We start from the raw sequence: 25,245 nt of genomic DNA on the forward strand, positions 1-25,245 counted from the left end.
TTTGACTATAATCATTCTCATTTGTTTTCCACTTGGATATGGAAAATACACATGTTCCACAAAAGAAAGTCATACAAATCTATAACAACATCAAGGTAAATGATGACAGAATATTAATTTGGGGGTGAATTACCCCTTTTACGCCTACTAAGTAGCCTAATTGTCCACCTGTCCCCCATCTGACACTTTATCAGACCCTCCAATAAACTGAAAGTCTGAAAACGGAAAATCTGACAATGCCAGCTAATTTTTAAGGGAGTTACAAACTGAGCTGCTTATATCTGTCCATCAATCGCCCCCTCTGGTGGACACAACAGTAAGGAAATATATTCATATCAATTTACGAAGACATTTCAATCTAGCATTGTAAATTGCAGAAGTTTAAGATGATATATGATAAGATGATACACGATAAGGCTTTATTGACTCTAAGAGTAGTATGAGCTATCAACAGGAACTAAAAAAGCAAACATTAACATAAAATCCATGAACATAATATTAAATTATAATAGCATTAAATGTTAAATCATTTGATTATAGAAGCATTAAATGTTAAATCATTTGATATTGCATTTAAATAACTGACTAATAAATGTAACAAAAGCTACTATATGGGCTGAAATAGCCTATATTTCTATTACATTTTTTTAGCGTTTGGTTTCCGTATATTTTTAGATTTTTGTTTATTAAATAGTTAAGTTAGAAGTCTATTTTGGAATCTTGTGTTATTTGATCATCTTCCTTCAAATCTGAATGACACGACATGACGTCAAGAGAACGGCTGACGGCTGTAAGTCAACGCAGCGGTGTTATCCAGTGCGCGCGCTTCACAGGCGGGCGCTCCCCGCGAGCTTCTGCATAAAACGCTGGCTCTCAGGTGTTCTGCGTGTTCAAAACAACCCATTGCCATCTAAAACCGTTTATGTTCTGTGTGAAACAATGTCAGACTAACTGATATGCGATCAGTAGACAGCCTTCTCCACCAGGCACCTGTTGGAGAGATTTCTTCAGAAACAATGGGTGACATTCTCAACCAAAGCGGATGGGCATCTTTGAACAGAAGTTTAACGGATCAGCACAAGTTCAGCAGTCTGGAAGACATCGATGTGACTGCTGACGGCAGCCTCGTCCTGCGGATTATCATCTCAGTGGTTTATTCTGCGGTGTGCGCCGTGGGTTTGGTCGGAAACCTCTTGGTGTTTTTCCTTATGAAAATAAGACAAGGTCGAAAGAAATCCATCATTAATTTCTTTGTCATCAATTTAGCTGTCACCGACTTTCAGTTTGTTCTGACCTTGCCTTTCTGGGCTGTAGACACGGCGTTGGATTTCAGCTGGCCGTTTGGTAACGCCATGTGCAAGATCATTTTATCAGTCACTGTGATGAACATGTACGCCAGCGTCTTTTTCCTCACCGCGATGAGCATCACGCGCTACTGGTCTGTCGCCTCTGCTTTAAAGATCCCTTCTCGAAAGAAGTCCGTGTCTGTGAAGTGGATCTGTGCTGTATTGTGGATCCTGGCGACTGTGGCAACTGCTCCAACTTCCATTTTCTCCACCGTGACAGTTGTGGCAGGTGAAAAACTCTGCCTCCTCAAGTTTCCAGATGGCCAGGATTGGCTCGCTTTGTATCACCTTCAGAAAATTGTCATTGCGTTTATCTTGCCCATGTTTATTCTCTCAGTATGTTATCTGTTACTGCTGAGGTTTTTAAAGAGGGGCATTAATACCCATCTAAGAAGAAGATCGAAAGTAGCAAAGTCTGTAACGGTGGTGGTCCTCTCTTTCTTCATCTGTTGGATGCCTAACCATGCGATCACCCTCTGGGGCGTGCTGGTCAAACTGAACGCAGTGCACTGGGACAAAACATACTACATGGTGCATACGTATGTATTCCCCGTGACTGTTTGTCTTGCTCATACTAATAGTTGTTTAAACCCAGTTTTGTATTGTCTAATGCGACGGGAGTTTAGGAAAATATTGCATAGTTTCTTTTTGCGCATCTCCTCGCCTGTTATTTCGAAGGCTGGAAAACTATATGGATACAGCCGAGGCAGCAATCAAAACCTGGATGACGCACACACTGGAATTCATTTAAACGTGATTGACGCACAACGCTCCCAACAATCCAGACAACCGACCTTATACTGACAACATTCACAGGCTTTCAGACAGATTCTTTCAACTGATTGAACAGTGGACTTATTTTTATTTATTTATTTATTTATTTATTTATTTATTTATTTATTTATTTTCCCGATAAACCAAATGGGTGCTGTGATTTGAGAACGACGAATGACTAGTTTGTGACTTGAACAGTTTTAAAGCGGTTTTATTTGTTGGTATTTATATGCTTACTGAATATAAACATGTCCAAGTTAGACCCAATGGCTAAAAAGAAAAAAGAAAGAAAGAAAAGAAAAAAGAAAAAGAAGATATAATTAGGCCATGTTTTGTCCTGCATCTGCCACGCCTATTTGACTATTCTTCTTTGCCACTTTTTGATTGATATTGGATTAACAATATGTCCATTTGAAATAAAAAATACACTGAAATGCAAAGATATTCTGAGCTCTGAATCAATGCTTGAAAAACTGTAGTTATACTAGTGCTGTCAAACGATTATTTATTCACAATTAATCAAAAGTAAAAAAAAAGTGAAGTGAATCATATCCAAAATGAAAGTTTTTCCAGTTTTTCTTTACATAATACAGTATGTGTATATTTGTATATTTTATATTTATTAGGTACACTATATTTTAATATTTTGAAAACATTTAAATGCATAAATGTATATTTATATTATATATAAATACATTTAAAGTGCCCCTTTTATGGATTTTTAAAAATGACCTTTCATACAGTGAAGTGAATGAAAACATTGAGCAAAGTTATATCTGTAAGTGCACCATGTATAAAGCTATTGTCTCTCAAAAGAAAGAACCAACTCTGAATCACTGAAAGAGTCTTTTTTTAAAACAAATCCCAAGCCGTTTCATGTTGAAGTCAAAAGTCAAAATGGTGCAGATTGCCGGCCCACGTGTTGCACGCGCAAACCCGGGAAAACTTGAAAACTTTAACTGAAGGAAAATTCTAATTTTCTTTGCCACTTAGGTGCCGCTTTTGGAGTGGTAAAATAGCTGTTTTCCCGGTAATGGCTGGCTGCACACAAGGTAGCACTGCTCACAAATGCTGCTTTATAAGACATTACTGTCACGCCCCCGGGCTGATCTGTCTGTTTTTCCCCATAGTGTGTGTTGTTTACACTTACCATGTGCTTCTGTGTCACCGTGGTGCCCGTCTCCGCCCTCTTGTTTCATTATTATCTTGTTATTGGTCACCATCACCTGCTCTGCATTATGATAATCACTCCTTCTCTATTTAGTCTCCTCATGTGTGCTGTCTGTTGTCAGATCGTCGAGTTGTTTTCGTCCATGTCTCAACTTTATCCACATCTCTTGTTTAGCCTACACAGAGATCGTGCCCGTTTTGTTTTCATCCTCTAGTTTGTTTGTTTTTTCCCACTTCCTCCTGCTTTCAGGCAGCGCTACTCTCCAGCCTTCCGTGTTAGAGCTCACCGATCGCTGTCACTCCTCTTCTTCGCCGCGCCACAGCGCGCCACCAGTTCCCCGCCTCAACAGCGCCCCCGCCTCCCTGTCAGTTTGTCCGGGCATTGCATCAGAGGATTTCCTAGTGGAATTCGTCCAGGAGGCTCTTTTGGATCTGCTCCAGACTGCCCTGTTCCTGGATAGTTTTTTGTTAATTCTCATTTTTATTTTTTTCTCTGTCCTTTGGAATTAAGCCATCTAATAAACTGACCTTTTGAGCACCTGCAACTGAGTCCCAGTCTCGCCCCTTGACAGAACGATCTGACCACCATGGACTCAGCAGGTGCAGATCCCCTCAGATCAGCCGTCACCCAGCAGGGCATTCTCCTGGGCCAACATGCCTCCCAGCTAACGTCCACATCGCGGGAGGTTGAGTTCCTTAATGCCAAGTTGTCGGAGCTGACTGCCCAGCTCCAGGAACTTCAGAGACAGACACCTGCAAGATCGGAGGACCCCACTAGCCTTTCCTCTACCCGTCATGATCCTGAGCCTCATGCCAACAACCCACCTCCCTATGATGGGAACCCTAACTCCTGCAGAGCCTTCCTGTCTCAGTGCTCCCTAGTCTTCGCCCTCCAGCCCCGCCGATATGCCCAGGAAGAGACTAAGGTGGCTTATGTTCTAACCCTCCTCACAGGCAGAGCCCGTGACTGGGGAACTTCAGTGTGGGAGGCCCGGGCTCCCTTTTGTGCCTCGTTTGGGGCTTTTCGACAGGAGATGGTCAAATTATTCGACCGTTCTGCTCGGGGTGATGAAGCAGCGGCCCAGCTGGCACGGCTACAGCAAGGAGGCCGCTCAGTGACCGAGTATGCCATTGAATTCAAGACCTTAGCAGCGGCCTGTGACTGGAATGAGGGGGCTTGCAGAGCTGTGTTTCGTGCTGGACTAGACGAGGAGATCCAAGACAAGATCGCCACCCAAGAGCTTCCACGCAGTTTCGATGATCTGGTCGACCTGGCCCTCCGTGTTGAGAACCGCCTTCGCCTTCGTCACCAACAACTGACTGCTCGCACTTCTTGGAGGGTGGGTGAAATGACCAGCGAATCCACCCCAGTCCTGCCTCTGCCATCTCCTGCTGACCCTGAACCCATGCAGGTGGGACGACTGCGTCTTACTTCCCAGCAGAAGCAAGAGAGACTCACCCGGGGCTTATGTCTCTACTGTGGGAGGGCCGGACACTTCGTTGGAAAATGCCCGCTAAAAGCCAAGGCCCATCAGTAGCCAGGGGGATTCTGGTGGGCACATCTCCGCTTAATTTCCCCCACTCCTCCCGCACACTACTTCCCGTGGGTGTCCAGTTCGGAGGTTCTCGTCACTCCTGTTCGGCCCTGGTGGATTCTGGGGCTGGTGGTAGTTTCCTGGACACGGCACTGGCCAAGCAGTGGGGAATTCCCGCCATTCCCCTCTCTACTCCTATCTCTGTTCGGTCTCTGGATGATTCCCCTATCACTACCATCACTCACCTCACCCCTCCTGTAAGTCTTATCGTTTCTGGCAATCACCATGAGATAACCGAGCTGTACCTTCTTGATTCCCCGAGTGCCCCCGTGGTTCTGGGACACCCGTGGTTGGTGCAGCACGGTCCTCATGTGGATTGGGCCAGAAACTCAGTCTTGTCTTGGAAACAGTCTTGTCTTGAGTCTTGTTTGGGTTCTGCCTCTTTTCCTGGTTTTGTGTTTCCTGTTGTGCAGGTGGATGATGCTGATCTGTCCGGGGTGCCGGAGGAGTACTGCGATCTGCGGCAGGTCTTCAGCAAGTCCCGGGCTGTGTCCCTGCCTCCTCACCGGCCTTATGATTGTGCCATCAACCTCCTCCCAGGCACTTCTCCGCCCAGGGGTCGGTTATATTCCCTGTCTGGTCCAGAAAGAGAGGCTATGGACAAATATATTCGTGAGTCCCTTGATGCCGGTCTCATCCGTCCCTCCTCGTCTCCTGCTGGCGCAGGGTTTTTCTTTGTTAAGAAGAAGGACGGCTCCTTGCGCCCTTGTATTGATTACAGAGGTTTGAATGACATTACCATTAAGAATAGGTACCCCCTGCCCTTAATGTCATCTGCCTTTGAACTTTTGCAGGGAGCCAAGGTCTTCAGTAAGTTGGACCTCCGTAATGCTTATCACCTGGTTCGGATTCGAGAGGGGGATGAGTGGAAGACAGCATTCAACACTCCTTCGGGACATTATGAGTACCGGGTGCTACCCTTTGGCCTGACAAATGCCCCAGCTGTCTTCCAGGCCCTGGTTAATGACGTGTTGCGAGACATGGTTAACAAGTTTGTCTTTGTGTACCTAGATGACATTCTTATTTTCTCTCCTTCACTTCAGGTACACACCCAACACGTGCGCCAGGTGCTACAACGGCTGCTGGAGAACCAGCTATATGTTAAAGCGGAGAAGTGCGTTTTCCACTCCAAGTCAGTTCCCTTCCTGGGCTATATCATTTCGGCGGAGGGAATCAAAGCTGATCCCGCTAAGGTAAGGGCCGTAGCCGAGTGGCCACCTCCAGACTCACGAAAGGCACTGCAGCGGTTTCTGGGATTTGCCAACTTCTACAGGCGCTTCATCAGAAACTTTAGTCAGGTTGCTGCACCCTTGACAGCTCTTACTTCCACTAAGGTACCGTTTAGGTGGAATTTGAAGGCTCAGGAGGCCTTTAATGACCTAAAGTCCCGATTCATTTCTGCTCCTGTTCTTTCATTTCCAGACCCTGAACGCCAGTTTATTGTGGAGGTGGATGCTTCTGAGATTGGAGTAGGTGCGGTCCTTTCTCAGAGATCCCCCAGAGATGGGAAGGTACATCCCTGTGCCTACTACTCTCACCGCCTGAGCCCAGCAGAACGGAATTATGACGTAGGGAACCGGGAACTGTTGGCGGTCAGGCTAGCCTTGGGTGAGTGGCGTCACTGGTTGGAGGGGTCAGCACAGCCCTTCTTGGTTTGGACGGACCATAAGAACTTGGAATATGTCCGTTCGGCCAAGAGGGTGAGTTCACGCCAGGCCCGATGGGCACTCTTCTTTGGCCGGTTCAACTTCTCTCTCTCGTATCGCCCAGGCTCCAAAAATATAAAACCTGATGCCCTCTCCCGTCTTTACAGAGATACAAAAGGAACCAGTGTATCTACTGAAACAATTATCCCTAAAGAGATTGTGGTAGGGTCCCTCTCCTGGGACGTGGAGAGGAGAGTGCTGGAAGCCATACGAGAGAGAGAGGTGCCGAGGGAGTGCCCAGAGGGTAGACTTTTCGTGCCGGGTGGGCTGCGCCCCGAAGTCCTCCAGTGGGGGCATTCATCCAAGTTAGTCTGTCATCCTGGGGTTCGGAGATCTCTGGCTGCCATCCGCCAGCGATTTTGGTGGCCGTCCATGGCCCAGGACGTCAGGCAGTTTGTGTTTGCCTGCCCAATTTGCGCCCAGAACAAGAGTTCTAATCAGCCTCCTGTTGGTCTGCTACAGCCCTTACCCATCCCCTCCCGCCCCTGGTCACACATAGCCCTTGACTTTGTCACTGGTCTTCCACCATCGAGGGGTAACACCGTAGTATTGACGGTGGTTGATCGCTTCTCTAAAGCGGCCCATTTCATCCCCCTTCCCAAACTGCCTTCAGCTAAGGAGACCGCTCAAGTGGTGGTTGACCACATCTTCCGGATTCATGGCCTTCCGGTGGACGTGGTTTCTGATAGGGGGCCACAGTTTGTCTCCCGATTCTGGAGGGAGTTCTGTCGACAGATCGGGGCCTCTACGAGTCTGTCGTCAGGTTTTCACCCTCAGACCAATGGGCAGTCCGAGCGGGCAAACCAGGTTTTGGAACAAGCTCTCCGCTGCCTGACGTCCCATAATCCGAGTTCTTGGAGCCAACAGTTATCCTGGATTGAATATGCCCATAACTCCTTGCCAGTGGCGGCCACAGGTATGTCTCCATTCCAGTGCTCCATTGGTTTTCAACCTCCTATGTTCCCCTCACAGGAACCCGATGCTGCTGTTCCGTCTGCCTTAGCCTTCGTCCGCAGGTGTCGCCGCACCTGGAGGAGGGCTGAGGAAACCTTGGCTCGGGTTTCCAGACGAACCAAAGCAGCGGCTGACCGTCACCGTATTCCTGCTCCCCGCTACGTATGTGGTCAGAGAGTATGGCTGTCTACCAAGGACCTTCCTCTCCGGGTGGCTTCTCGCAAGTTAGCCCCCAGGTTCATGGGGCCATATCAGATCACCAAGGTATTGAGTCCGGTGGCGGTAAAGCTCAAGTTACCTCCCATACTTGGTCGGGTACACCCAGTCTTTCATGTTTCTCGGGTCAAGCCTGTGTTTCATTCTCGCCTTAACCCATCTGCTACTAACCCTCCCCCTCCCCGTCTAGTGGATGGTTCCCCAGCCTTCACTGTCAGGAGGTTGCTGGATGTCAGACGTCGTGGTCGGGGATTTCAGTATCTGGTGGACTGGGAGGGATATGGTCCGGATGAGAGGAGTTGGGTCCCGGCTCGGGATATTCTGGATCGGTCGCTGATCGAGGACTTCAACCGGCAGCGTGGTGGTACCTTCCCTGGAGCGCCAGGGGGCGCTCCTGGGGAGGGGGGTAATGTCACGCCCCCGGGCTGATCTGTCTGTTTTTCCCCATAGTGTGTGTTGTTTACACTTACCATGTGCTTCTGTGTCACCGTGGTGCCCGTCTCCGCCCTCTTGTTTCATTATTATCTTGTTATTGGTCACCATCACCTGCTCTGCATTATGATAATCACTCCTTCTCTATTTAGTCTCCTCATGTGTGCTGTCTGTTGTCAGATCGTCGAGTTGTTTTCGTCCATGTCTCAACTTTATCCACATCTCTTGTTTAGCCTACACAGAGATCGTGCCCGTTTTGTTTTCATCCTCTAGTTTGTTTGTTTTTTCCCACTTCCTCCTGCTTTCAGGCAGCGCTACTCTCCAGCCTTCCGTGTTAGAGCTCACCGATCGCTGTCACTCCTCTTCTTCGCCGCGCCACAGCGCGCCACCAGTTCCCCGCCTCAACAGCGCCCCCGCCTCCCTGTCAGTTTGTCCGGGCATTGCATCAGAGGATTTCCTAGTGGAATTCGTCCAGGAGGCTCTTTTGGATCTGCTCCAGACTGCCCTGTTCCTGGATAGTTTTTTGTTAATTCTCATTTTTATTTTTTTCTCTGTCCTTTGGAATTAAGCCATCTAATAAACTGACCTTTTGAGCACCTGCAACTGAGTCCCAGTCTCGCCCCTTGACAATTACAGGCATGATAAAATGGAAATGAACAATCGGACCAATAACCGCAGATTAGCGTCAGACAAAGGAGGGTTTTGGAAAAATAAATTCTTGAGCGAATAGTTTGGGAGTCACTTGGGTACACTGTAGTCATAAAGGGATGGACATGGCCAGCAACAACACCCAGGTAGGCTTTGGTGTTTAAAATATGCTCAGTTAGTACTAAGGGGCCCAAAGTGTGGCAATAATATATCCCCCCCCCCCACACCATTACACCACCACCACCAGTCTGAACTGTTGAGACAAGGCAGGATGGATCCATGCTTTTATGTTCTTCACGCCAAATTCTGACCCTACCATCTCAATGTCGCAGCAGAAATCAAGACTCATCAAACCAGGGAACATTTTTCCAGTCTTCTATTGTCAAATGTTGGTGAGCCAGTTTCAAGCAATATGACGGTATTTTTGACCGGATGTAAACCACATTTTCTACTGATTGAAAGAGGAAATAGACTACTGCAGTAGATTGACAGTAGATTGAGTCATGAGTGAATATTGTAGAAAAATTCCACTGTAAATAGTGACGAAACACGACTCATTGATACATGTTAACCTCATTTATAGGCTAATCATGACATCGTCTGATAAAATCAACATGCATGTACAGTAGATGTTGAATGGCAACGCGTTGGTTTTGGCTCTTTCAGTGCACTGCCTGCATCTGAGTAACAAACAAATACAACAAAATAACAAATAAACAAAAACAAAGACCTCTTGGTCTTCAGCATCCCACTTCTTGCAGGACAAACTGTTAACATGAAAAATGCTTAATGTGGCTTGAAGTACAAAGACAGATTGAACCAAAAATTCAGTACAGAAATTAATGAACATTCCATATTGTGTATATACAGGCATTCAGGTGGACCCAAAATATGAATGCAACACAAAACAGCAATGCTTATGCATTTTCTTTAACAGTTTTTAATAGCAAAACGCTTAATGTGCAACTTTGGGTGTTGTGCTGATGTAGCAGAAATGAGTCAAATCAGACAAATCAAAGAGTCTATCAGAGCTGTGTGCATTGAAACATGAGCTGAATTCCTCAGGAAGTCATAAATCAGTTCTAGTGCCACAGGAACCAAGCAAGATAACCAACCAACCAACTTGTTCACACAACAGCTTTCAACATTAACACCAATAGAACAATTATTAACAATTTTAATTCGAAGAAGAGATTGTCAAATTTATTGTTCGTGATTGAAATGCAACGCTGGACATCACATGTAAACCCAGGAGATCAAGTTAAATACTTGCATTGACTTCCCCCCCAGCCAGTGAAACCAGACTGAAATTCCTAAGGGGGAAGGGCTTTAAACCTTTGTCTTCACAGAAAAGTCCCTTTGCCAGAGAATGGCAAAGAAACTGCTTTTTATACATTATATATGGACCAGAATGAACTCAAAAAAGACTTATGAATGAATCATTCCATTGCTTAACTCCATATTCATTTACGTGTAACCCACACATTTGACTATCATGTATAATCACTTATTGTGTATGTCTTTTGATAACTATAGGATACCTAGTCATGTCTAGTATTCAAATAATCGCATTTTCTTGCTTGATATTGTCCTGACAATCATTTATTTGTAAAATATATCATAATCATGTTATAGGAATCATGTCCAAAATTAGACCCTGTGAGGCAAGAACCACATGCTTGGTAAGATAAACAAATGATTTATGATACCCACCCCAAGAACATATCTGATTGGTCAAGGCAACATTTGAGGGGTGGCCAACAAGGAAGTTTAAATACATTGGACACGATGTAATTTTGCTTTTAGTCTGCTTTTAGTTCTAGTCTGCCTGCTGCTATTAGCCATGTCGGCTTTTAGTTCCAGCCTTGCTCGTGCTATCAGTCATGCCTGCTCTTAGATTGTAGCTTTGCTACCTAGCTTTAGCTTGTAGCATCTAGCCATGTGGTTAGTCATCATGGTTCTTCGAGCGCGGTTCCAGCGTGCCTGCCTGCTGCTACTTATGCCACAATGAGAAGGAACACAACCTAGTCTCGTCAAACTTTATTTCTTTTCTTTTCCGTTTGAGAGTTTCGTGTTCTGAGTTAAGTTTTGTAACGTCGACCTCGTCTGCGCGTTTGAACTCCGACCAGCCACACAACTCCAGCTTCAGCCAACGCCCAAGCACGGGCTCCCCAAGACGTCACTTCAGCCAACTGAACTTCCAGCCAATCAGCGACACCGGGATACCCTTTCAACGGGAGTCCCTTTCACAGGAAACTAAGGCAACGTATCCCCAGATATTTGTTGTGCTGGTGTATCTAATATAATTTTAGTCACATTGAGGAACTCAATGCAAGGGCTAATTACATGATTGATGGTTGTTCATGTCTATGCAATTTAACGTATTGCTGTAAACTTGGGATTCCATATTTCCATTCTCTTAAACTCATCTTTCCTTAACTTTCGACCTTCCTGCAACTTGTGTGAATGTGTGTGTGCGTGCGTTTATGTGTTAGATTAGTTTATATGTCTTAGATTTATCTAATAAAGCCTTATTCATATTCAAAAGAGAAGTATCTTGTGTTTTGTGCTTACAAGTTAATGTCTTAAGCTGCCGATCTTGTTACTGTGCTAATTGATAGTGTTTTCACTATAGTTTGGATATTAGTATCCAGCGCAGATCTGATGTTAAACGGCTCGTTCAGTGAACCGCAGGCGCGTCTCCGTGAACAGCCGTGAAACAGTGATTCTGTTCAAATTCCCTTTAAAATCTTAAATGATTCCCTTTGAGCTAAATTGACCTGTTTCCCTTACACTGAAATTCTGTGCTCTTATGCTTGCCTGTATGAATGATCAATTATATTGTATTCTGAATTTGTAATTGTACTTTAAGCCACATTAAGCATTTTTTCACGTTCATGTCCTACAAGAAGTGGTGTGGGTCGCTGAAGCATAGATATGTATCTTCATAAAATGCATGTGATTTTTGTTGGAATATATTCCTTTACTGTATATCTGAAGTCATGAACTATCATGCTGGCAGAGTAACTTGATGGTAAGTGCTACAAATTAACAAAAGACTAACAAAAATGCAGATAATTTATCTGAAATCTTTATTTAATGACAGATTATATCATTATACACTAGATTACAGAAAAAGCAATGTTTGCGCCGTTCTTGCATGGTTTTGACCAACAGATGTCGTTAGCGTGTTGTCACGCTTGAGTTGCGCATGTGTTAAAATCTTTTTTTTTTATGGATTAAGTCATTATTATTAGAACATTTCTCATTGTTTTGAGAAAGTTTTTCTTATTACGAGATGTTAAGTCATTATTATGAGAAAGTTTCTCGTTGTATCGTAGATACCAGGGAGAAACTCAGAGAACACGGAAACTTCTGAATGGTCTCTCTTTATTGGGACTCAAGCACATAGACAGTAAAAGAAATGGACACAGTGACCCCATTGGATTCGATGGAGACAAGTGAAGTCAATTAGAAGCACGCAATTCCTGGGGGTCGGGCGTACTGTGCAGACTAAAACTGAGCTTGATGACGTAGATGTCACGTGAGCAACCTGTAAGTCTTCTAGTCTTCACCGCTGTGCCAAGAGAAATATGAATCAACCATCGAATCTTGCAGAGAAGGCTAGCGTGAACAGGAGCAAATTTTGGTAAGTATTCTGATTAATTATCTCCCTTAAGTTTATGCCTCCGCATCCCCCCGATTGCCTCATAGACAGTAAAAGATTGTCTGCGAGCTTCTCCTCCTGTCCATACGGTAATTTCTCTACTGTGCGACAGAGAGTCGCAGGTTATGATGCAATCTAAGCCTATTTTTTTACCAACACTGCTTCTACGGGACCATAATGTAAGATACAAGGTAATGGAGCCTTTTTTACATTTTCGTGTTTCTTTTGAAATAATTAACGGACAAATGGAGTCTTTAAAGGTCTCAGATGTAAAGTTATTCACTGTCAAAGTGACGCCAAAATGAATGGGAGTCCATGGAATGCTAACAGCAGGTGGGGGTCCGCTAGCCAATGGCGGCGCCCAGGGCTGCTTCAAAAAAATATGAAACCCTGCCCCCCTGCTCAAGCACCCCACACTGAGCGTTCTTCTCTGCTTTTAACATTGCCACAGCCCACACACCCAGTGCGCCACTGCCTCCTACTGGACAAACATAATATCACCCCTAACATACAACATTTCCCCTCCACTTTACTCAGAGGCCATCCTTTCCCCAGACACAAAATATTCTAGAACAATTTATACAGTGAATTTTTTTTTTTAAAAGGATTCCCCCCACCCCCCGAATACTCTATTTCTTCATTCACAAAGTCTTTAAGATATGCTGGTGGTTTCCTCTCTCTTACTGAACGTCGTATACATCCCAAGGGTGCACTCTCAGGCTCCCTTCTATCTGCAGTTTGAGTCAATTCAGGCATTCTTTGAGCACTTGAGTGAATCTGGCAACTGATTTCTTTGACAGTCAGATTTCAAACGCTAAGGCTCCCAGTTGTTGTTGCTGAATTTACTGGATATGCCTCAATCTTGCTTTTTTCTCCTGTGTCCATCTTGAAAACAGTGGTACCCACGATTTCCTTTATCTTCATGCAAATCAGACATATCCTTATTAGTAGCTTCAATCGCCTGAGCTTTCCTTAGCGCTGTCTCAAATTTCAGTTCCTCCTCAGCTAGTAATCTCTGTTGTATGCTGTCATCATTAACACCACACACTAATCTGTCTCTCAGCATACAGTGTATAATGCTATAATTTGTCATTAAATAACGATTTCAGATAAATTAACGATTTCAGAGTTTTTTTTTTAATGATAGCACTTACCAACAAGTTACTCGGCCACTCTGCTACAATGACAAATTCAGGATTAAGGTTCTTTAAAAAATGTAAGCACTTAGGCAACTGTTGTTTTCTAGACCCAAACACTTTCAGGACACCTGCAAGGGACAACATAACAATCCAGATATAACATCCTCCTTAAAGAAAAATCCTTTGTGTAATTTGCTCATGTGGATAAAGGGCTATAAATATAGCTGTGTTAAAATTAATTGGTTTTGTCTCATGTATATTTTTAACAGGGTTGCCAACTCTCACGCATCAGGCATCAGGCATGACACTCACGCTTGGACTTCAGCGTGAGATTGATGTCACGCCAGATGCGTGAGAGTTGGCAACCCTGTTTTTAATCAGGCACCACATCAGGTCTTGATGTTACTTTCAAATTTACTTTATTCTAGATGTTTTCCACATAATTTACATAACTATACAAAATACTCTGTTTCTCAATGTATTATTCACATACACAGCTGATATTAAATAAAGCAGCAAGCCAACATTAAATGCATTGTTTTCTGAAATTATAGACACATCGACACATGTTTGCATATTAATTTAGCATGCATATCACACAATGGAAAAATGCATATCATAATGTACTCGCATTTTATCACCAACATGAATAAATTTGTCAGTATTTTGCCATTAATTATGTCTGAACAAGACCTGGTTATATTTTTACAAATATCAATTATTTCAGCCAAACCAAACTTGAGAAATAAACAAATTCAGTCTCTGGTGAGCAATGAGCTCTTGTTTTACCGTTTCACTGATCTCTTCTTTCTGTGTTCAGTCCTTCTCTACTATCAGAAATTGCCGTTTCCCTGCTACTCAAGTCCTGTAAATTGAGCATCGTCAACTCCCCCAGTTCCATATCACTGTCTTCCGGTTGAGCGGAAGCAAAATCCCCTTCGACTTTCTTCATGTCCTCTTCTGGTTTAAGCCCTATAGTGTCAGGGATGATCTCCACCTCGATATCTGAAGAATCCTCACTCTCCTTAAACCAAACGGTCTTTTGTGTGTCATCCTTCCTCCTCTCTTTAGCCAGAATGGATTTTACTTTATGCTTATTCACCTTTCCTCTGGTTTGGATGGCAGGACTATGGTGAGAATGGTTTGTATGTGTCTGGAGTCCACAAGAGCTACAGTGCCTCTGTCTCTCGCGAGGTATCACTCGAACCCTCGCTGCTTGAAGTGGATCCAGTCTCCTTTCTCTCAGTTCAGCTCGCCTGGATCTGGCTCTCCCTGTGTCCCCTTCATTCAAGAAACCATCATTGGTGAACTGCATGCTATCTCTTGGACTTGGCCTGTTAGGGGGCTGAGTAAACTTCAAGCATGGCCCTAAACACTGAATGAGGGCAGAGGGTTAATCTCACAATTTCATGAGCTGTATTTTACCTGCTGTAGTACATGATTACGGTGTTCTTATGGAACTTTCCTTTTAAGCGTCATTTCTTTTACAAAGTGGACACTCAGAGCTGGACTCACTGAGCATTGATGAGAAGATGCTGACCTCAGACTTGAATGCATCAGGATTCCCCTTCTTGACACGGGATATCAGATAGCCAATCACAATGAGGCAGAGCACCAGTAACGCAGCCATTACAAAGCCCAGCAAAGCCATGTCTCCCGCACGGTACCCCTCATCGGGCGACTGGTCCCCCAATGCTGATATGGCAGGTGTACATAAAAAAATTAGACATGCAACATGCTGGAAAAATATAGAACCTTAAATGATTAGCTTACTTACCAGAATAGAAATCTCCTGAAATTTACTCATTCCTATGTCATCCAAGATGCTCATGTCTTTCTTTCTTCCTTAAGTCGAAAATAAATTAAGGTTTTTGAGGAAAACATTCAAACATGCAAAAAAAAAAAATCAAATGGCCTTTTAAAAAAATGGCTGATCATTTCACAAGATAGCAACCTTGTACAGGTCTATAGCCCTTTCAAGCTGCACTGAAATTGCAGTTCCATTAAAGTCAGCTATATAGGAAAAAAATCCAAATTACAATTTTAGTGCAGCTTGAAAGGGCTCTACACGTTTCCAGCCGAGGATTAAGGGTCCTATCTTGTGAAATGATTGGCCAATTTTTTTAAAGGCCATTTTATTTTCTTTGCATCTTCACTTTGTAAACACTAGGTCGGTACTTCCGCCTACATCACACCTGACCTTTTCAACAGGACTACATAATGCGTGATGTCGAGCTAGTGCAGCGGTTCTCAATTCCAGTTCTCACACCCCCCTGCTCTACACATTTTGTATGTTTCTCTTATGCTTCTGACGTTTGTTCTATTCGAATGTAAGTTCCCTGCGAAGTGGACCTCACAGGATATTCAGCCATGATTCCAGCTTGAAGCGAACATATACGTATGTTCCATTCAAAATGCATTGACGTGTGCGAGATGTGAAATTAAATTATATGTATTTACCGAGGTATATGATGTTACACTTGTCCGTATGTGAAGACGTTGCACAGTGCAAATATGTGAATGAATGTTCTGAAGTGAGGTAAACTTCAAGAGGTTTTCCCTGCTCAGGGAGTATAGAGCAATGAACACTGTGTAGGGACCATGTCAATCGGAATACAGTTCATACACGGAGCTCACTTCTAAAGAGCTGATTATCTGAATCAGGTGTGTTAACAAAGAGAGACATGCAAAATGTGCACAGCAGAGGGGCGCCAGGACTGGAATTGAGAACCGCTGAGCTAGTGCAAGATGAGCAGCTGTGGTTAAAAAGTATATCAATTTTCATTACTTTTCTTTCTTTCTTTTTTTTTCTTTTTTTTTATGACAGATCATTTTGCTTGATAACACCCTTATTCTTCAGCTGGGATCGTGCAGAGCCCTTTAAAGCTGCATTGAAACTGCAGTTTGAACCTTCAACCCATTGGATCCCATTCTCCCACTATGTGGAGAAAAGACCTGGAATATTTTCCTCAAAAACCTTAATTTCTTTTTGACTGGATGCCATGGGTTTTGAAAATTATCAGGAAATTTTTATTCTGAAAGTGAAGTAATCCTTCAACACTCAAACAAGGGGTGTTTAATCCTGCTCCTGAAAGGCCACCTTTCAGCAAAGTTTAGCTCTAGCCCAAACTAATCACACCTGGACCAGCTCATCGAGGTCTTCAGGATCATTAGAAACCTCCAGGCCAGTTGGGGCTGGTTGGAGCTAAACTCTGCAGGAAGGTGGCCCTCCAGAAGCAGAATTGGACACCCCTGGGTTGGATTGCACTTTATTTTACAGTACGTTTACTTACATGTACTTATAGTGTACTTACAGTGTATTTATCTAAGAAAGTTCTGGTAATACATGGTAACTACATGGGGTAGGGTTAGGTTTAGGGGTAGGTTCAGGGTTAGTACCTAGTTATTACATAGTTATTGTAATTACTATAATAAGTACATACTATGTACATGGGGAACAGGACTGTAAAATAAAGTGGTAGCACTTTATTTTACAGTCCTGTTCCTCATGTACATACTATGTACTCATTATAGTAATTACAATAACTATGTAATAACTAGGTACTAACCCTGAACCTACCCCTAAACCTAACCCTACCCCATGTAGTTACCATGTATTACCAGAACTTTCTTAGATAAATACACTGTAAGTACACTATAAGTACATGTTAATACACGTACTGTAAAATAAAGTGCAACCAATAAAGTGCTACCCACTTTTTTGTTGTATAACTTACGTGGTACTACAATCACAGAGAGAGTAGTTGTTCCTGCCTCACCAGTAGACACATCCACTGCCCGAAGCTGGTTGCAAAATAAATCATTTTCAGTCACACTTTGATACAATACACTTACTGTGTGCATACTTACATTGTACTTTTAATTGTTTCTATACACACATGCAATAAACTATATCTGTACTTAATTTCTGTAGTTATACTAAATTTATCTTTACCTATTAACACACCCTAAAACCAACCCATACAGAAAAAATATATATTTTCAGCCTCTCCACTTAGAAATGTTATGTTTAACTCAATATGTTACTTGCTGCTTCTTTGTAATTATTTTGAAATGTACTGTACAAACAAACAAAGAAAGTTGTGTTACATTTTTTAAGTGTAACAAGATTCCCATATAAAGTAAGTAATGTATTTAAAAAAATTGACAGGATAAAATAAGTAATAAAAGCCCTGCTAAATGTTGTGGCTGTAGTGAACAAAAAGGACTGTTTGACAATAATTTATCATACTGGGTAGCTCTGCCTTCACTCAGATCTCATAGATCCAAAATCCATCTACATCTTTATATTAAGCATCAAATATGTGATATGTGTTTCTTACTGTGCAGTACTTTTTTTTAATATAGATTACTTGCTTGAAACTTGCTCAAAACCAATGCTGTGTTAGGTTAGGACACAAGTAGAATCATAAATGAAGAAAGTAATTAATGGTAAAAGACAGATTTCATGTGCAAACAACTATTATCAGATATAATGTGGTTAAAATGATCTCAAAATATATGCAACAAAACATATTTACTTGCCTGCACAGCAAATGAATCAGTCCGAACAGCTTTCTTCAAAAGTATAAACCCATCTGATGTGATATTAACATAGCTGCTATATTGCACTTCATATTTTATGTCAGGATTGATTCCCTGAAAAATAAAGGGAGAAACTGGCAATCTCTTATTGATCCTTGATCAATCTCTTTGTTGGTCCTGGAAAAGAAAAACATTTCTCTCAAACAAATATTATCCCCAAATCTAACCATTAACTAGCTTTAAAATGAAAGGGGAGTGATACGTTGGTATGAATGTTGCTTAAGCCCCAACCCCAGTCCTAACATCAACCCTAAACCTAAAAACATTTCCAAAACCATCAAAGATGTTGCTCTATAGGGTCACATGGCTAAATCACAATGTGTAAATCACTAACTGATGGTATTAAAAGTTTTAAAACTTACACTCGCAAAATCTTCATCCCTTGCTCTGACTCTGATGGGTCTGTTGGATATCCTGTCCCTAAGCACCATGTTTTCAGGCCCTGAAGTACTGTAAACATACCCTTCATATCGATCCTTCTCAAACCTTGGAGCATTTCTGCTCTTTTTCATTACATCAATAGTCACTGAAGTGGTGGCAAACTGATCTCTATTTAATACCTGGGAAGCCTGGGAAGGACAGAAGTTTGATTGATATTATTATCAAAATTAAGCAGTGAAAACTGTATTTGCTCTCAGGTCCAATCAGATATCGTGAGAAAGCATATGTCACAAAATTATGAAAGTCTTCATAATATGCACAAGAAACTCACCAAAACTAAGAGTGATATTGGGCCAGCTGTATCTGCTGGTTTGAGCATGGATATGTTTCCAGATTTCTCATCAATCTGAAATATGTTGTCATCATTTCCTAGGCAATTACAGAAATGATTGTGCAGTTCATGTTGAGCATTAAGTGTGTACAATTATGTGAGGAAAATGCTTTAATACCTCGAACAATTTTATAGCTTATCTCTTCATTTCTGCTTTTATCTCCATCTCTGGCATAAACTGGACCTGGCTGCAATTGCAAGGCTCCATCCTGGAAATTCCAATTTAGTATGAATAATTTAAAAACACACCATTGCATTTATTTAAAGAATAGTTCACCACAAAATTCAAATTTGCTTAAAATTTTCTCTTACCCTCAGGCCAGACTTAAGTGAGTTTGTTTGTTCAGGAGAACAGATTTTGAGATATTTAGCATTATGCCACATGCTCACCATTGGAATGGGTGTAGTGAAGGGGTTACCATCAGAATGAGAGTTCAAACAGCTGATAAAAACATCACAATGATTTACAAGACAGTTAATGCATTGTGAAGCAAGAGCCGCCTTTTTATAAGAAACAAATCTGTCATCAGAGTGTTTTAATTTTAAACGGTCTCTTATAGTGTATGGCTATAATATCCTTTGCATTTAAAGGACTTTGTGTTGTTTTTATCAGCTGTTTGGACTCTCTCTTCTGATGGCACCAGTTCACTACAGAGGATACACTGGTTAGCAAATGATGTAATGCTAAATTTCTTCTAATCTGTTCCAGCAAGGAAACAAACTCATCTGCATTTTGGATGGCCTAAGGGAAATTCAGCAAATTTAAATTGTTGGGTGAACAATTTCTATGGCCGTATTATGAATGAAATTGTACCTGTTTCTCTGTTAGGTTCACCCTGCCCCTGTAGCCCAGGCTCAGGCAGAGTTTGGCATTACCAATGCTTACTCTTGTACATGGTTGAAACCAGGGAGGACGGTTATCAATGTCTATAATATTGACGATGATGGTTGCTGAAGCTGTGAAAGAGAGTTCACCCGGTTGTGATGGAGGTAGAGTATCCTGTTAGAGTCAAGAATTGTTTGTGTTTGCATCAGATCAGGAGAAAATTTCTGAAATGATCACATTCAAATGAAACCGTGCAAGTTTTACATACCTGCACATACAAGATCAGTTTCACCTGTTGGATGACATCGTAATCTATAATCTTGTTCACAAGGATGCTTGGTGTGTACATGGTCTCAAGCCTGAAGTATCTGTTCTGTAAAGAAATCTTTATATTAAAGTAATAGTTCATGCAAATATGCAAAGAATGTCACTTTCTCACCCTTTCAAACCAATAGCTTTAAATTCTCACAGTTTGATTTCAGTCGTTTTATTAAAAGTCCATGTTCATGCTTCAAAAAGTTAATATAGATTTTATCCATGTGAATTGAGTGGTTTAATTCAAGACTTCTGACGAGACAAAAATTCAAGGACAGGAAATTCTCAGATTTTTTTTTTTTTTGAAGATAAACAAAATATTATGGTTAAGAAACAATGTGAGAATACGAAACTGATGACTGAATTTTCATTTCTGGGTGAACTATCCCATTAATTTTCAGTCAGATCATCACAATAAGCTATAGCGTTTGACTTCAAAAGACTTGTAACAGCACATGTAACAGTCATGTTTATGATGCTTTTATGTTATTTTGTTCTTTTTTGGAGTTTTAAAAAACAGCTTGAACTTTCTGCTCATCTTCTCTTGTTGTGGTCCACAGAACAAGCTCATATGGGCTTGGAATAACAGGAGGATGAGAGAATGATGACTGACTTATTTTCGGGTAAACAATTCCTGAAACTGAAATGATCTTCTCATTAGAGAAAAGGAATTGATTACTTACCACAGTTGGTTCCATAGAATAATACAGAACCTCAGAATCATCATCTATTGCTTCAATCAGGCCAATGCTGCTATTAACTGGTGTAAGCTGTGCAGTACACACAAAATACAACATTAGAATGGACTAGAATGACAGCATCCTCACTTTGACAGTTGATTTAAAAAATGAAGAGCGAGTTGTCAGACTTCACTTACATGTACTATGCATGTAATCTCACCTCATTTATGTGGAGTGTATACTCGCTCTTGTCAAATGATGGAGGGTTGTCATTGATATTCACAACACGAACAATTACAATCAGAGTGATCTGTAGATAAAATGTACAAATGAAAATGAAATGCCAAAAATGAAAAATAAACTATTAATTCTGGATAAAACAGTGACCCCCAAACAGACTGGTGTCATTGGATGTCATTAGATAACATTATCAAGTGGCATCGCCAAACAAATGATAAATGCTAGCTTATCTCACACCAGTTCTTTTCTGAGCCATTCTTAAAATTACTTTTAATCAGATGTTTCAAATTGAATAAGATGGATTTTTTGTGAATATATGAAGTCCCTTTCCCTCGAAGTTCACTCAGGTATCCCAATGCAGTAACCACATGTGTGGTTCATAATTGAAAATCAAGTGGTTAATTATTTTGGTCCCACTTTATATTAGGTGGCCTTAACTACTATGTACTTACATAAAAAAAATAAGTACAATGTACTTATTGTGTTCATATTGTATTGTAAAACACTTTTGCTGCTATTGAGGTGGGATGGGGTATGGTTAGGCAGAGGGTCGGAGGTATGGGTAAGTTTAAGGGTGGGTCAAGGTGTAAAGTGTGGGTCAACATTGTAATTATAAATGTAATTACAGAAATTAAATACAGGTGTAATTACATGTAGTTTTTTTTTTATATAAGTACAATGTAAAAACATGTATGTACACAATAAGTACATTGTACTAAATTATTAATTAAAATGTAAGTACATAGTAGTTAAGGCCACTTAATATAAAGTGGGTCCATTATTTTATATATATATTTATTGATTGATTGTCTTCAATCAACTTTGTTGTTGTTGTTTTGTTTTTTTGTTTTGCTTTGAATTAATCTGCATGAAATCCATCATTTTAATAGTAGTTCTGAGTAACTTACACTTCTGTAGCCAGTTTTATTACATCGGATCTGGACAGTTAGTTCTTCAGGACCTGAAAGTGTCTGGAAAACAGTTTAATATCAGGCGAAGTTAGGATTAAACTTTTGTAATCTTTCGTTGTGAATTTTCATGACTACCCTCTTAAAAATAAAGGTGCTTCATGATGCCACAGAAGGAATTTTTCTTTTCTTTTTTGTCTAAATGGTTCCATAAAAAACCTTTAACATCTGAAGAACCTTTCTGTTTCACAAAAAGGTTTTTGTGATGAAAGAAGGATCTTCAGATTATAAAAAGGTAAGAAACAGATGGTTCTTTAAATAATCTTTGACTGCATGATTCTTTGTGGAACCAAAAATGGTTCTTCCATGGCATCACTGTGAAGAACCTTTTAAGCACCTTTATTTTTAAGAGTGTAGTCCAGTGTTAAACCAAGTCAAGTTCAACCAAAGTCAAATCAAATTTTACTAAAAGTTTTTTTAGTTTAAAATGGTCAAGCTGTTATATGGAAGATGGTAGCTGGTTTGTTGCCAGTCCAGTTTGGTCTACCACCAGGTTTAAACCAGGTCCAATGTCTGGTACTGCGGCTGATTTACTAAATCAACTTGAATTAGATACTGACCATGAATGACCAGCTAGAAAACTGGATTTTCTAACAGTGTCATCATAGTTTTCTTACTCAAACTGGCACAAGAAAATGGAAAGACATTAAATAAACATACTTCAAAGTCCAGGCCCTTCTTTGCTATCAGTTCTGAACCTCTCAGACTGAAGGCATTCCCAGGATTCTCTGTGAGATTCAGCGTTACATCCTTTGTTGTTGTGTTAATATAGACAACGACTGTGTCTGCGGTGTTATTCTCTTTAATTGTTACAGGCTCTGAGGGGATGGTACAAACTGTGGAATGAAAACAAAAATTACCATTTCTTAGCAGATATAACACAAATGTGTTTTGTTATATAATACAAATATTTTTTGTGCAAATTCATATTTTACAGTTAATACATTAATACGATATCTTTGTTGTCTGTATTTGTAAATGTGTATGCACAGATATTGTATGTGATACTCAATTTGAGCTCTCTGAATCTGATTCTAATATGCTATGTTTTAGATAGCATTTAGATGTTTTAAGAATATGTTTTAAAATAAAATAAACTGATTATTTTAATTAGCATTTATTTATTTTAGAATTGTGCGACCATATCAATATTTAAAGTCATAATGCTGTTTTTGAAATCGTACTAAGCAGTTTTTATAGCACATTAAAGTTTTTGAGGATAGTTAATTTTTTTGTGATGACACTATATTTGTTGGAAAGCATTGTGAACAACTAGATATACAGTATTATGAAGCTCTACATTCCAGTCATCTATAGACAATGAACAGACATGTCTTTTTTATTTCCATTGACTGAGCTGAAATTACTTATACCCACAAAAAATACCCACAGAGAGACTGACACGTCATACCAACACAATAGCACTGCTGACAATAGTTTAGCAGATCTAAAAACTGAAACAAGAGTAACTTACTTTTCTCAGCAAAGCAGATTTTGTGAAAGAATAATGCAAATAAACAGCCAAAGATGGTAGTTATGGATTTACGCTTAAATATCATGTCCATTTCCCAGTTTCTGATCCACACAAGTAAGTATGGAGGACTATGAGACGGTGGCACCAGCTGGTACTTCTTCAGATAAAGCATTGACTGTGCTGACCGATGAGTGGGAGTTGACTCCAGTCGCGATGTTTGTGACTTCATCTTACGGTCATATATTGCCTAAAGAGCTTGCCAGCAGTGGTCTGCTCCCTCCCACCCAAATACTTGCATCTGTTTTTCAGGAATCATTTTGTATTAGTGGAAGCACTGCGGGATGGGAGGCTGTGAGAAATCTGATAATGTGAAATATAATAAAATTACTTTGACAGTCTAACCAGATGAACAAATGAAAGCTATGCAGCACTGGATTCATTTAAAGTTAAATTACAAAATAAATGTGGTGAGAAATAAAACAAAAAGTTATATTAATAATAGTTAGTTAACCTGTCACTACTTGAATCCTTGATCAGTGCTGTAGATTTACACTAATAATGAAATGCCAACCAAATATTTAGGCACAATTACTGTATTGCAGCTGTTCTAAAAGCTGTTCCAAATGTTATAATAATAATAAAGTTATGAAAACTAAAGTATGAGAAAAAAACAATAATAATAATCCTGGGATCTGTATCCAGAATCGAAGGTGTTTAAACACAAAAGTATATTTTATTATATGCATTATTTTCTAAATTTATTATTTATTAATGATTTTAATTAGGTTTTTTTTCTGCTTAACATTTTTCTTTTTTTGGAAACCATGAGATGGTGAGCATAAGATACTTTTAAGAACTTTATAAAAAGAGACAAGAATGAATGAATGATTAAATGAATAACTGACTGGCTGACTGTGAATGAATGAATAATCTTAATTTTTTCTAAACTTTGGACTGAAAGTGTTGATCATATTTTATGAATCATATTTTACCATAGATCAGTACTCTTTTAATTTTCTGCATAAAACACTCAAATGTTTTATTTTCATATTCTATAATGTGTGAAAGTAATTGCCAGACTGTCTTCTCAAGACTTACGTAATAATGTGTGCGTATGATCAGCTTTGACCAAGTCTGAGAGCGAGAGCAAGAACTCTTTATGCCGTGTGCTATTTAGTTTAACATATTTGTTGATAGTACTTAATTTCCTTCAAAATATTTTCCTCCCTCTCAGCCAATCAGAGCTCTTCCCTGCCACACGCGACCGTGACATCAGCTAGTATAATACATGTTTGGAGACAAACAAGAAGAAGCCCCTCGTCCTCCCCACTGCTTCTCTGTGTGGGAACAAGAGGAACACAGTGTCACATGAAGCAGACACATTGTGCAGCCATGTAGATGTGTGTTGCTGTCATGGACTCATGGAGCAGGCCTTGAACAGCTGAGCTGTAGGCTGCATTGTTTTGTAAGGTTTTTGAAAGAAATACTGGCCAACATAATGCTTCTTTCAAAACAATTCCACCCTCTTTCTACTTTAAACCCAGTCGCAAGCACTCGATATGCCAAACCCCATTCTCATAGCCTCAAATAACTAACTAAAACTAACTTATAAGAAAATGAAACACTTGAGCACACATCAGCATTATAAGAACTAAACCATCTTTTGGGAAAAATGTATTTGAAGTGTAATTTGATTTTCTAGTTTGGCTCACGCCAAG

The 25,245-nt window shown here is 40.8% G+C and overlaps 2 protein-coding genes across 2 annotated transcripts; one reads left to right on the forward strand and one right to left on the reverse strand.

The window, feature by feature from the left end:
- The first annotated feature begins 816 nt into the window (after positions 1-816).
- Positions 817-2,395, forward strand: LOC127962573 (relaxin-3 receptor 1-like). Its single transcript, XM_052562188.1, has one exon. It carries the CDS (start codon positions 957-959, stop codon positions 2,148-2,150), a length of 1,194 nt encoding a protein of 397 aa, XP_052418148.1. The 5' UTR covers positions 817-956; the 3' UTR covers positions 2,151-2,395.
- Positions 2,396-14,049: 11,654 nt separating this feature from the next.
- On the reverse strand, positions 14,050-23,698 carry LOC127961449 (cadherin-related family member 5-like). The gene is made up of 14 exons (XM_052560542.1): positions 23,528-23,698; positions 22,714-22,889; positions 21,994-22,056; positions 21,066-21,155; positions 20,849-20,935; positions 20,119-20,223; positions 19,839-20,024; positions 19,143-19,233; positions 18,965-19,062; positions 18,615-18,821; positions 18,193-18,306; positions 17,385-17,451; positions 15,188-15,342; positions 14,050-15,022 (listed from the first exon to the last, which is right to left on the reverse strand). The coding sequence occupies exons 1-14, from the start codon at positions 23,616-23,618 to the stop codon at positions 14,441-14,443; spliced, it is 2,112 nt and encodes a 703-aa protein (XP_052416502.1). The 5' UTR covers positions 23,619-23,698; the 3' UTR covers positions 14,050-14,440.
- Between the last annotated feature and the right edge of the window lie 1,547 nt (positions 23,699-25,245).

Source organism: Carassius gibelio, chromosome B7 (genome assembly GCF_023724105.1).
Source record: "Carassius gibelio isolate Cgi1373 ecotype wild population from Czech Republic chromosome B7, carGib1.2-hapl.c, whole genome shotgun sequence".
NCBI lineage: Eukaryota > Metazoa > Chordata > Actinopteri > Cypriniformes > Cyprinidae > Carassius > Carassius gibelio.

Coding starts and splice junctions, on each gene's coding strand:
- LOC127962573 (XM_052562188.1), top strand. CDS start 957: ATGCGATCAGTAGACAGCCTTCTCCACCAGGCACCTGTTGGAGAGATT.
- LOC127961449 (XM_052560542.1), bottom strand. CDS start 23,618: ATGGACATGATATTTAAGCGTAAATCCATAACTACCATCTTTGGCTGT. Junction 17,452..18,192: donor CTGATTCATTTGCTGTGCAG/GCAAGTAAATAT, acceptor TTTTGCAACCAG/CTTCGGGCAGTGGATGTGTC. Junction 15,343..17,384: donor CTCTGTGATTGTAGTACCAC/GTAAGTTATACA, acceptor CTGCCATATCAG/CATTGGGGGACCAGTCGCCC.